Source organism: Carcharhinus amblyrhynchos, chromosome 12, assembly GCF_965287045.1.
Source record: "Carcharhinus amblyrhynchos chromosome 12, sCarAmb.v2.hapA, whole genome shotgun sequence".
Lineage (NCBI taxonomy): Eukaryota > Metazoa > Chordata > Chondrichthyes > Carcharhiniformes > Carcharhinidae > Carcharhinus > Carcharhinus amblyrhynchos.
In genome coordinates, this window is record NC_137335.1 from 18,320,922 (window position 1) to 18,334,725 (window position 13,804).

Sequence of the window (13,804 nt, forward strand, 5' to 3'; positions counted from 1 at the left end):
TTTACAATTTCTGATCATAACCAAGGCTCAGCTTTTTTTTGGTGTTGGCCCTGCTTTTCCCCATTTACACCTTCTCCAGAGCTATCTTTTGTTTTACTTGTCCCCTTTCCATCTCCTTTCGCATTGAACCATCATCGCTTTTGTCATCTAATCTCTCCTGTCCTTCACTCTCAAACCTTCCATTTTGTTCTCTCCTCACTTCTCCTCTTCTCCTGTCTCTATATTTGCATAAAACCTGTTGTATTTCTAATTTTCTCCGGGTCAATGACCTGACTTAAATTTTGTTTCTGTTTCCACAGGTGCTGCCTGATCTGCTGAGTGTTTCCAGCATTTCCCCTGTTTTTATTTCAGATTTCCAACATCCACAGTATTTTGCTTTTGCAATTCTATAGCATATGGTGACTAGTGGAGTGCCTCAGGGGTCGGTGCTGGGGCCTCAGCTATTTACCATTTATATAGATGATCTGGAGGAGGGAACCGAGTGTAGGGTGTCAAAATTTGCTGATGACACCAAGATTGGAGGAAAGGCAAATTGTGCGGAGGGTGTGGAGAGTCTACAGAAGGATCTAGATAGGCTGGGCGAATGGGCCAGGAAATGGCAAATGGAATTTAATGTTGGCAAGTGTGAGGTGGTCCACTTTGGTAGGAAGGATTATCACTTACGTGGCGAAAAACTGCAGCAGGCGACGGTGCAGAGGGACCTCGGGGTCCTTGTGCATGAGTCGCAAAAACCCAGCTTGCAGGTGCAGCAGGTGATCAGGAAGGCAAATGGGATGCTGGCCTTCATAGCGAGGGGGATTGAATATAAAAGTAGGGAGGTCTTGCTGCAGCTGTATAGGGCATTGGTGAGGCCGCAGCTGGAGTACTGTGTGCAGTTTTGGGTGCCGTACTTACGGTAGGATATTTTGGCTTTGGAGGGAGTGCAGAGGAGGTTTACTAGGCTGATACCGGAGTTGAGGGGGTTGAGCTGTGAGGAGAGGCTGAATAAACTAGGCTTGTACTCGTTAGAGTTTAGAAGAATGAGGGGAGATCTCATTGAGACGTATAAGATGATGAATGGGATGGATAGGATAGAGGTGGAGAGACTCTTCCCGCTCAGAAAGGATAGTAGGACTAGGGGGCACAGCCTCAAGATAAAGGGGGGGCGGTTTAGAACGGAGTTGAGGAGGAACTTCTTCACTCAAAGGGTGGTGAATCTCTGGAATTCTCTGCCCGTTGAAGTGGTGGAGGCTACCTCGCTAAATATTTTTAAGACGCAGTTCGATGGGTTTTTGATAAGAGAGGGGATTAAGGGTTATGGGGAAAGGGCGGGAATGTGGAACTGAGCCACGACAGATCAGCCATGATCTTATTGAATGGCGGGGCAGGCTCGAAGGGCTAGATGGCCTACTCCTGCTCCTATTTCTTATGTTCTTTTCACAATCACAGAATCATTATGGCACAGAAGGAGGCCATTTGGCCCATCACATCTGTGCCGGCTCTCCAAACAAGCATCATAACATAGTGCCATTCCTCTGCCTTTTACCTGTAGCCCTGCACATTGTTTCTAATCAAGGTATCACTCATGCCCTCTTACATGACTCAACTGAACCTGCCTCCACCACACTTGCAGTAGTGCATTCCAGACACAAACCACTCATTGTGAAAAGTTATTTCTCACATCACATTTGCTTCTTTTGCAAATCACTTTAAATCTGTTCTCTCTTGGTTTTAATCACTTTACAATTGGGAATGGGCTGTCCAGCCCCCTCATGATTTTGAGCATCTCCATCTAATCTCCTCTTGGCCTCTTTCTCTCCAAGGGCAATGTTCCCAACCTCTCCAATCTAACCTCATAACTGAAGATTCTCATCCCTGGAACCATTCTTGTAAACCTCTTTTATATTCTCTCCAATGCGCACACATCCTTCCTATAGAGTAATGCCCGGAACTGTACACAATATTCCTAACCAGTGTCCTACGTAAGTTCAGCATAACCTCCTTGCTCTTATACTATATGCCCCTGTCACCCAAGTTCCTCTGCTCCTGCATCCCTTTGAGAACTTTACCCCTTATTTTATATTGTCTCTCCATCTTCCTACCAAAATGCAGCACCTCATATTTCTCCGCATTTAAATTTCATATACTACTTATCTGCCCATGGCACCAACTTGTTTATGTCCTTCTGAAGTTCTCCACTGTCCTCTTCTCAGTTTACACTTCCAGGTTTTGTGTCACACAGACTTTGACATTGTCCCTTGTACACCAAGATCGAGATCATTAATATATAACAGGAAAAGCAAGGATTTCAATACCAATCCCTGGCAACACCAGTACAAACCTTCCCTGGCCAAAAAAATATCCATTGATCATTGCTCTCTGCTTCCTATTATTCAGCCAATTTTGTATCCACATTGCTACTATCCCTTTCATTTTGTGAGCTATAACATTTCTCAAGTCTGTTGTGCAGCACTGTATCAAATGCCTTCTGAACGTCCATGTATGCCACAACAGAATTACCCTCATTGATCTCTTTTCTGTTACCTCCTCAAAATCCTCCAGCAGGTTAGTTAAACACGATTTCTCCTTTAGAAATCCATGCCGGCGCTTCCTAACCAACCCACACTGAATACCAATTCCACATGACTACTAAATCTATCCTGAACAATTGTTTCTAGGAGCTTGTCCACCACTGAATTTAAAATGACTGGCCTATATATCACTCATGGTGTCCTTTTTAAACAAGTTCAAAGCACTTTATAGTCAATTACATTTTTTTTTTAAATTGGAGCCACTACTGTAACAGAGAAATGTAATAGCCAAATTTGCATGAAAGTAAGGTCTCACATACAAGCAATAAGATAATGACGAGATACGCTGATTTTGTAATGCTGGATTATGTTGGATAAATACTGACCAGGACACAAGAGGAACTGCAGCACTTTGCCCAAATTAATGTGCTCAAGTTTCTGGAGTGAGTCTTGACAGGTTTGTTATTAATGAGCCTTCATGAAAAGTATGAAAGAACTGTTGGAATCATTTTAAAAAAAACTGCATGAAAATCCTCAAGTTGAAGAGTAGGCATAATTAGGAAAGCGTCAAATATTTGCCATATGGCTTTGTGCTATACTTGACCTGAGATTACTCTGCAGCAGATGGAAAGAAGCATTCAGACATTAAGTTAATGTGTGGAGCATCAACACATCAGAGACCTGCAGGGCCAAATGGTCTGTTTCTGTGCTGTCAATTCAAATGGACACACTGCAATATGCACGTGTTTGTCGCATTTCAGGTATCCATGTCATAATGTATGATGAGATCAATACCAACACAATGCAAGGTTCCCAAAATGTAAATTATGAAAACAGCAAAGAAAACACATCAACCCACAAGCACTTGAGGAGTGCTGCTAGTGTTATGTAAACATGTAATGTATTTAAAATGATTCCTGCTCACTAATGATGCAAGTTTACAACCAACAGCTTGCCAAATTAATATCTAATTATTCTTGTGGTTAAGCAGGCTGGCAGTCATGCCAGGGCAATTCTAGAGCTGAGAACACAGCAAACTGCAGTTCCCAATATTTGCTTCAGTTTAGGTCTCCGTTTTATATCTGGTTTGTGGCAACTTTGCAAAAATTTACCTCAAGCAATTGTAGCATTATTGATTTTGTATGCTTAATGGCGATATCTGCTGTTTTCATAAATAGCTTTATGTTAAGTAAATAGCTTTCTGAATTGTCCTTTGATGGGGAAGTGTAGGGTGTCACACAGCAATCTACTTATTACAATGACATCCAACAGCAGAAGAAATATCAACAATTGCCAATAGAGGTGTCACACTGCTCTCTACTGGAAGGAGCCAATCCTTAACCAGATGTATAACTTGCTTAAAACAAGTTCCACTTAATGAAAATATAAACAGTCAATGTATCTTTGTCACAGATTAATGGGAGAGGTTAGATATAGCAAACATGGCAAATTCTGGCAATGTGATTTATCAAGCTTCACAAAGTCATCAAACCCATCTGCCTATTCAAGCATTTTTCAGGGTAACCTGCCCTTTCTCTCCTCACCCAGTCACACTATTCTGTTCCTTTCAAACATTTCATTTATGGGAACAGGACTGGATTTGTATTTTTCCCTAATCCACAATAATTTGGAATGCAGAGGGTGGCAGATTTTCCACAGTAATTTGCCCCATATTGGTCCATTTTCTCTGGATTTTACCTTTGCTAGAAGATTACAAGGCTCTGTAGTAGGAAATATTAACTTAACATACTTCAGCCATCATGCTATGAGATGGGCTTGATGGGCTAGCTTAACCTTTCTTCTGTCAATTTAACATGTAACATTAAGCACAAAAAGGTTATTTCCCTAACAATCCCACTTTATGTGCTGTTGCTGATAATGAGCTTCCCCAAAGAGATTCTGGGATAATCTCAAGATCATCACAAACTACAGCTCAGTCACTGAGCTGGAGTGCAAACTGGAAACAATATGACTCATAGGGAAGGGGGGGAAGCATCCCTTACTCCTGACTTGAGTCAGCTTAAAGTTGCAGTTCAGAATGGGGTTGCTGTGAAGATGGTGTGGAAAGTAAGGGAAGCCTAGGTGAGATAGAGGACAAGGATCCACAGAAACTGGTCCTATTTAACAAGTACAATGAACATGCTACTTACGAGGATAAGGATAAAGATAAAGACTATTGGAAGGACAACCAGCATACAGACCAAGGTGACCTTCGAGCTGGAAGATTTCCATAGGGGTGGGAGACTTCACTATTGGTTTGGATTCTGTTAACAATGGTAGCAAAGAATAGTTGGAAGGTGGATTGAAAACAAAGCCTTATCTTCAGACAGAAGGGCACTATGTAGTATCCTTTACTCTAGTCATGGCTAATTTGAATAGCACCATTGAGGGGAGGGGAGGTGGGTTGGTGTAGAAGTTTTGGGTATGGCCCAAGAGTCCTCACAACTGATAAGGAAAACCCCATTAGAACTATTAGTGCTGCTGAGTTTCTTTCTCTAATTATATTTTGGGGTCACAGAATATTCCTGTAAAGGTGCAGATGGAGCATGTACACAGAAAAGACATTGCTTTTTATCACTGGCACCCCAGTTTAGATGGAGATGGGAAGTATGCTTTGGTGCGTGCCTAAGTATAGTGCGAGAATCTTTGGTTGCTCAGCCTGATATATATCTGTATCAATATCCTATATTCCCCTTGGTTGAATTTGCAACTGCAGTAGCTGCTTTGAAAATCCTGGATTGTAAGTTATATGGCTCTGTCTCTAATATTCGTGCACCATTATGCCATGTACTCATGGCTTTATCTTGTTATCCTGTTCTCCCCAATCTCTGAAACATCCTTTTATTGTTTGTATCTTTGCAGGTACCGTTTGTAATGAATAATGAATAATCCAAACCTACTGGATGTTGCTACTCTTGTCTACTTTCTGTATGGAAAAATTGTCCTGTACGGTTCCAGTCCTCAAGGGTTTGTGTTGTTTACAAAAATCAGAAAAATCTTCAATAAATCACTCAAGTAGTGATTCCATGCAAAATAGATTGGGTAAAACATTTCACCAGCACAAATAAAACATCCAGTGAAATATCCTTATTCTTGAGTAAGTTGTCTATGAAAAAGGCCCAAATGAAATTAGATATGGAGCACGATAAGGCAATTGTTTTTGCAAAAACTATTGATTTACAGTTTGCATAAGTGGATCATTATTGTATCCCCTTAACAAGATCCATCATTCTTAATCACAATGTTAAAGTATTAATGATATCGGGGGCAAGAGTTTAAAGGAAAAAAGGCAAATTGTTCTAAAACTACTTCAGTAATTTTCCTCGTCATAGTTAAAAATCCTACTAAAGAACGCAGGGTGTAATGGATGATTTGTTATATTAAACTTACAGAAGATTTCAATTAGAAATGTGATATATGTTTAAAAAAAAGGGCACTGATTATACATTTACATAATCTGAACAGCTAACAGAAGGTGAAGAGCACTTCACATAAACCTATGTTGGGCAATTGAGAGAACAAAATTATGGCAAATAAAGATCTGCAGTGTATGGATTCTATGGTTCTAATAATAAAGGGGACAAAGCAGGTGGTAAGAGTTATGGAAATGATACTGAAGTGCAGGATGAGGTTATTTATCCCAAAGTACTATGCAGAGTTGGCACTAGAGTAATGTACATGTTAATGGGGCCAGTGAATGGAGGCTATGCAAAATTGCCCCCTAGTATCAAAAGGTATGTGGGTTAGGTGGATTGGCTATGATAAATGCGTGTCATTATGGGGATAGGGCAGGAGGGTGGGCCTGGGTAAGATGCTCTGTCGGAGAGCCAACGCGGATTCAATGGGCCATATGGCTTCCATCTGCACTGTATGGATTCTATGGTTCTAATAACAAAGGGGACAAAGCAGGTGGTAAGAGTTATGGAAAGAAACTTGCAAGGCATATCAAAATCAACACCAATTACATTAGGAAAAGATAGTGATCTGGAGGAAGACAAGATTCTTAAACTGATAGCAGTAATACTGTCAATGAAAATAAAAAGAAGTGGTGGATGTGTATCAGTGTTTGCAGTAGAGGAAGAGATTAGTATGGTGGACATACCAAGGAAACTAAGATTGAAACAGGAGTAGGGAAAAGAAACAAACTAAATAACAGTAGCAAATAATTATTAGCAAACAGTGACAAATCCCCAAGATCAGATTATTTCCATCAAGGGTTTTAAAGGAAATAGTTGAGAACATTACAGGCGCCCTTATCATAATTTTCCAAAGTTCTCACGATTCAGGAACCATGATACCGGAGTTGAGGGGGTTGAACTATGAGGAGAGGCTGAATAAACTAGGCTTGTACTCGTTGGAGTTTAGAAGAATGAGGGGAGATCTCATTGAGACGTATAAGATGATGAATGGGATGGATAGGATAGAGGTGGAGAGACTCTTCCCACTGAAAAAAGACAGTAGGACTAGGGGGCACAGCCTCAAGATAAAGGGGGGGCGTTTTAGAACAGAGTTGAGGAGGAACTTCTTCACTCAAAGGGTGGTGAATCTCTGGAATTCTCTACCCATTGAAGTGGTGGAGGCTGCCTCGCTAAATATTTTCAAGAAGCGGGTTGATGGGTTTTTGATAAGAGAGGGGATTAAGGGTTATGGGAAGAGGGCCGGAAAGTGGAACTGAGCCACGACAGATCAGCCATGCTCTTATTGAATGGCGGGGCAGGCTCGAAGGGCCAGATGGCCTACTCCTGCTCCTATTTCTTATGTTCTTATGATATTGTGCACATCACTTTGCAATTTTAGAAAGGTGAGAGAGGTCAGACCAAGGGATGAAAGGCCAGTACCTATCAGCTTTTGTTAAAAAAATTACTGGAGTATCATTAAGAGTAAGTGACAGAACATAGTGAAAACTTCCAGCTGATCCAAGGGGGCCAACATGGAATTGTGAGAAGGTCAGGCCTGATGAACCTGACTAAGTTTTTTTTTGATGGGGTGACAGGAGAACGTCCACGAATTTCCGAGTCTTTGGCAAAGTCCCTTAGAAGTGACCATTAAGTAAAGTTGAAGCTAAAGAACCAAAAGCAAATTATCAATCTGTTTACAAAATTAGTGGATCAGCAGAAGACAAAGTAGGGATCATGGACCAGTACACTAATTAGCAAGATGCACTAAGTGACATCCCACAGGGAGCTGTGTTGGGGCCTCAACTATTCACCATATTTATCAACAACTTAAGTAATAGCATAAGAAGCCAGATATTCAAAATTTGCCCGTGGCACAAAGGTAGGTAGCATTCCAGGCAGTATAGATGGAGGCATAAAATTACAATGGGTAAAATTAACTCATGCGAATTTCAATATAAGCAATGCAGATAGAAGTTTTCAAGATATAATGGGGAACAAATAAGAAATACAGCAAAACTATTTCCACTGTTTGGGAGTCTAAGAGTGTAGAATAAACTGAAGGAGTGAAACTAGAAAACTCCTCTAGACAAAAATTATACAAATGATACAAGTTTATAACTCCTCTGTAAACGGCAATTGATAATAAATCAACTGTTAAGTTTAAATCTGAACCAAAGGTATTAAGGAATGCAGGGTGAGATCACAGATCAGCCATATCACTGAACAGATTCAAGGGGCGAAACATCCTCTTGCTCCTATGATCCAGATTGTCATCTTGTAGTCACTACACCGCTTCTGCAGTTTTTATAGATTTTTTTGTTCTTTACTAGGTCAGGAAGCCAATCTTGGTCAACTGGCAAACGCAAAAGAGTTTAAATCAGTAATCAGTTCTTCCACAAGACAGTGTACTTTATGAGGGGTAATAAATTTTGAGGATTGCGGATGATGTGCAGGAGCATTTTAAGCAAGATAAATTTTTATTTCATAATACCAAGTTGCAACTGTACCTGTAATCTATCAATGGGCTAGCACACACACGTGCACGCACACACACTCACTCACTCTCGAGACACAGCAATTTATTCCCACCTTCTAATTCTAGCCATGGTGGTCTCCGAAACTAGTACATAGTCCTCAGCAGGAGAAAGCTGGACTCCATTTGCAAACCTTAGGTCATCCATTAGTACTTCCACTTGTTTTGTCACTGTGTCATATTCCATTAATCTGCAATAAGAGGTGTTCATTAAGTACTAGATCATTAATAGAGATCAAAAAGAGATTAAAAGTGGTGAGAAAAAGACACCTGACAACTATCAAATTACAAATTTCAGTTCATTGGCATTTTTGTTCTTCCCACATCACAAACCAAAAGTTAGGCAGGGAGAACAGAAGAGAAGATTTGCAAACTAATGCAGTCGCTGCTACTTAAAATGTTTATATCGGCCAAGAAGAAATAAACCTTAAGAGATTCATATCTCTTAAAAATTTCAAGTTTAGCAGTTGTAGCATCTCCAGGCAGAAAGAGCTGTGTTTACTCTTCAATTCACATCTGAGCAAGATGCACTGAATGCAAGAGGAAACATATGTTCCTTATTGTTTTCACAGCCGTTTCTAAGCCCCTCAAACTGACCAGGTTACAGTTTGCATTAAGCGCTGAGTGCATAAATAAGACTGCTCTGGAAAAAACGGGGCAAAAAACTTCACTACACAGAAGGAACAATCTTATTACATAGTGCAATATGAAAAGTTTGCTTGGGTTTCCTCCGGCTTTCTGGTTTCCTCATATAACCCAAAGATGTGCAGGTTAGGTGGATTGGCCGTGCTAAATTGGCCCTTAGTGTCAAAGGAATTAGCATGGCAAATACATGGAGTTGTAGGGATAGGGCCTGGTTGGGATTGTTGTCAAAGCAGGCTTGATGTGCCAAATGGCCTCCTTCTGCACTATAGGGATACGATTCTATGAAAGTGCTGCCCTCACTTTCGCATCAAGGTGTCAGTTATAGGAAATGGGACCTGTACACCAGTGCAGCTGTATGACTAACAATAAGTAAGCAAATACATCACATCAAAACATTCACCAATCCCTCTCCCGGCTGCGCTGAAACCTGATGTGGTTAGTGTTTCTTCTTTTGTACAATAGGTATGGGAGTTCAGTCCTTAAATTAAAAAGTTGAAACCTTGACAAAATGAAAACATATTTTAAAGTTCACCAAATTAGTTTCAAAAAAGATTAATAAGACATTGGTGTAACGGAAAAACAAGTCTGGGAGGCTTATAAGGAGAAAGATAAGGAAAAACACTTAGGCTATAGGAGCCATCAAGAAAATGGTAAAAGATGGTTAGAAAATCTAAGGGGATCTAAAAATGAGCATAGTCATGGAAGCAGAGGCAGAAAGATCAGGCGTGCCTGCATGGAGTACTCCAGAGACAAATATTGGTTCCCTGCTTACGATCAAAATGAAGTTCAGAAATACAATACAAACTAGTAAAGCTCACTAAACTCACCCAACAGATGATAGTCTGATGAACTTACAATAAGTGCTATTTTGGCCAGGAAGGATATGGACATACAATATAAAAGGTACAATCTAAAGGAGTTCCTTGAAGGTGGCATGACAAGTTGCGAGCATGGTTAATAAAGCACAAGGTATCCTATGATGGGGCGTAAAGCACAAGAGCAAGGATATTATGTTGAACTTGTATAAGACATTCATTTGGCCTCAGCTGGAGTATTGTGTTCTGAGCTGGGCATTGCACTTCAGGAAGGATGCGAAGGCAATCGAGTGTGCGCGGAATAGATTCACAAAAATGGTTCCAGGAATTAGGAACTTCAGTTATAGAGATAGATTGGAGAACTGAGATTTTTTAAAGCAGTCCAAGAGGAGATCTGATAAGGGAATTCAAAATCATGAAGGGTCTGGACAGTGTAAATAGTGAGAAGGCATAGGTTTAAATTAAAAGTAGTAAAAAAAAGACATAAGGAGAAACATTTTCACAGAACACCTGGTTATGGTCTAGATTGCACTGCCTGAGAATAGAGTAAAGGCAGGTTCAATCAAGGTATTCAAAAGAGAATTAGACTGTTATCTGGAAAGGAAGGAATGTGCAGGGTCATGGGAGAATGGTGCTTGGTGAACTGCTCAGTCAGGGAACCAGTGCAGACATGGTGGACCAAATGGTCTTTCTGTACTTCAATGATTGTGATTCCATTTTCATGTGGGCACAAGTACAGCAAAAATTCAATGCAGGTAAGTGAAAAGTCTTACTTACTGAAGAAAAAAGGAATATGTTTAATATTTAACGAGAGGATAGTAGAAATTTGAGAATGACCAAGTTATCAGCTAAGTAGTGTCCTCAATGGCAAGGATCACACTGGGAAAGAAGGCTTCAAGTTTCAATTATTGGGCTGTGCATTTAGCTGGCTTACACAGTGTTGTTTGCTGTGTGGGTGACAGGGTGAATCCTGCGTATGATGAAAGTGAGAACAGCGTTGAGCAGATTACAAGCGGCAGGACAGTGCAGGTTTTCACAACCAATAATCAGGTTTCTTGGTAGAGTAGGGCAGGAATCTCCAGCCTAGTCTGTGGCAGGACCTGTTGTGAGCGAGAGCAGGGAATTTAGCATTCCAGACAAAACTCCGCTCACTTGCAGCAGCACTGAAAAATCCCAGCTGGGAACGAGGACAGAGTTCAGCCGTAGTGAATGTTATCGGAAATAAAGGTTAATCCACTGAAGAATCCACAGAATCATAAAGTAATTTCCAGCTCCAGGTTACATCATGGAATTGAAAAGGTTCATGCGAATGGCGGGGCAGGTGGCAACCTTTCTTAACAGGATTTTACAGAGGTCAAGGAGCAGCTACGTCAGTTGTTCTGCCAAGGCAATGAATACTGTTGGGAAGGAACACAAGACAGGTTGATATCATCAGAGGTATTAGCACACAAAAGAATTTGAGCGGTTATGGGGAGAGGGCGGGAATGTGGAACTGAGCCACGACAGATCAGCCATGATCTTATTGAATGGCGGGGCAGGCTCGAAGGGCTAGATGGCCTACTCCTGCTCCTATTTCTTATGTTCTTATGTTCTTATGCATTTCAATTATGTCTGATTATTCCTGAAAAACGGACAGTGGAGAAAAAGTTAGCAGAGATTCTGGCCATTAGAAAGGGGACTTCCGTAAAGGTCAGATTTAGCTATGATGTCTAATACACTAGTTTATAAAGGCCCACTAAGTTGACAAGTACATTTGGCTAGATAGTAAAGGATTGTCAACACCTGCTGAATGTACCCAACAAGTCAATGCATCCAGGAAGGAGGTTTAAAAGGAGAACGTGTTAAGCAAAACAAAAACTCACCGCTTGTTAATAATACGCTAAAACAAAAACTGCAATTTGTATACAAAATCCTTACCGACCATCAGCTGTGCCCTCCACCACCAGGTATCGATTATCTCTCCTCTGCCACTTGCTGCTGGAATCTGTGAAGTAGATCTTTCTGCCATCTTGTGTGATGCTGAGGTCATTCACAAACGCCATTCTCCTGCCTTGGATAATTTTCTGAGCAGAGACCAGCATTTCCACTTCACCTGAAATTATTAACCATAGGGAAGGTAAATATTACCCACAATTGGAACTATGAAGCGTAAGTAGGCCTGTTTTTTCAAAGATTTCAGAGAGAAGATTGAACCTTCCACTTAGTGGATGTTTAAATTTGAAATATCTATTTTTCAGCAGGCACTTTCATCAAGCTCCTATAGCAAAATGAACCCACATTTTTAAGGAAACATTTTAGAATATTGAGCTTTTAAGAATTAACAGTTTAAGAACATAAGAACATAAGAACATAAGAAATAGGAGCAGGAGTAGGCCATCTAGCCCTTCGAGCCTGCCCCGCCATTCAATAAGATCATGGCTGATCTGTTGTGGCTCAGTTCCACTTTCCCGCCCTCTCCCCATAACCCTTAATCCCCTCTCTTATCAAGAACCCATCAACCCGCTTCTTAAAAATATTACGTAAGTATATGAGGGCGAATGGAATGGAAGGATATGTTGACATAAGATAAATAGAATAGGAACCTCTTTAGAATAGATGTGCTGGGCTGAATAACCCATCTGTGCTATTCATTATTTGAATCTGTGCAGTTCAGAAGGGCGGCACGGTGGCGGAGTGATCAGTACTGCTCTCAGTGCCAGGAACCCAGATTCAATTCCAGCCTTAGGTCACTTTCTCCCCATGTTTGAATGGGTTCCCTCCGGGTGCTCCAGTTTCCTCCCACATTCCAAAATGTGTGTGGGTTAGGTTATTGGCCATGCTAAATTGACCCTAGTGTCAGGGGGATTAGCAGGGTAAGTGTGTGGGGTAGGGGAATAGGCCTAGATGGGATTGTGGTCAGTACAGACTCAGTGACTGAATGGCCTCCTTCTGTACTGTAGGGATGCTATGATGCACCATATTCAGTATAAACCAGTACAATTAATGAGACAATGGTTTACAATTTGGAAACTGCTCACCGTTGCAAGTATAAAAACAACACGGAGTGGCTGGCTTAGCGATGGTCACAGTGTACATCTTGCTCTACCCAGCAGGGACCCATTCTTTCAGCAAACAGCAAATATCTGAGAGGAAGTTGCAATTCTTTTATTTCCATTCAATACAATCTAGTGAGTGATTCGGTTCTTTGCTTCTTTTCTACGGAATTGCAGATACTACAGCTCAGGGTCACCAGTCAAATCTGAATCTATTATCAGGCGATAGAATTGTTGGTTTTACCCTCATGACTCTACTCTATCTCAAACACCTGACCAATTCCATTCTCATCCTCATCCTTTTAACCCATTGCCCTACAGAAAAGGTTAAATGCTTTGAACTGCACTTATTATTTAAAATCTCATGGACCTAAACTGATCTCAATGTCAGTCTTTAATTCATGTCCACCAAAACTTGTACCTCCTGACTGGACTTTAAAATTTTCATCCTACTTACAATTGACGAGTGGGGTTTTTATTTGGTCAATAAGATTTCATCTTTGCAGTATTATTTATATTTACATACTGTGGAACCTTTGATGGAACTTCCAATTTCGTCTTTTGATCTTTTATATTTTGCCTGGACCTTACAGAAACTGCGCACCCAATGTTGTGCTGCAAATCAGGTGGACAGCAATAGGAAACTAGGTGAGGATCTAGAAAGGGAGATTCATCATCTGCCTATTTCTTTACAGTCAGCAGGAACACTATCCAGTTATGGATAGTGTAGCATCATGGTAAAGAGGCAGCAACAAAATGGCGATAAATGACATCCCATCTTCCTTCATTCCAGACTTATTTGCATTAGTTTGAATTGATTCCTGAATGAAGAGGTTACTTAGCTCCGTGGTGGGAGTAAAAGGCAGTTCAA

At 40.8% G+C, this 13,804-nt stretch overlaps 1 protein-coding gene across 1 annotated transcript in view; it reads right to left on the reverse strand.

Moving 5' to 3' along the window:
- Positions 1-13,804, reverse strand: part of apmap (adipocyte plasma membrane associated protein) — a 44,775-nt gene that overhangs the window by 13,768 nt on the left and 17,203 nt on the right. The window contains exons 6-7 of the mRNA XM_080200132.1: positions 11,819-11,993; positions 8,498-8,632 (exon numbers count right to left, since the gene is read on the reverse strand). Of these exons, the coding sequence (XP_080056258.1) occupies positions 8,498-8,632; positions 11,819-11,993 (310 nt within the window). The remainder of the gene's footprint in view (positions 1-8,497; positions 8,633-11,818; positions 11,994-13,804) is intronic.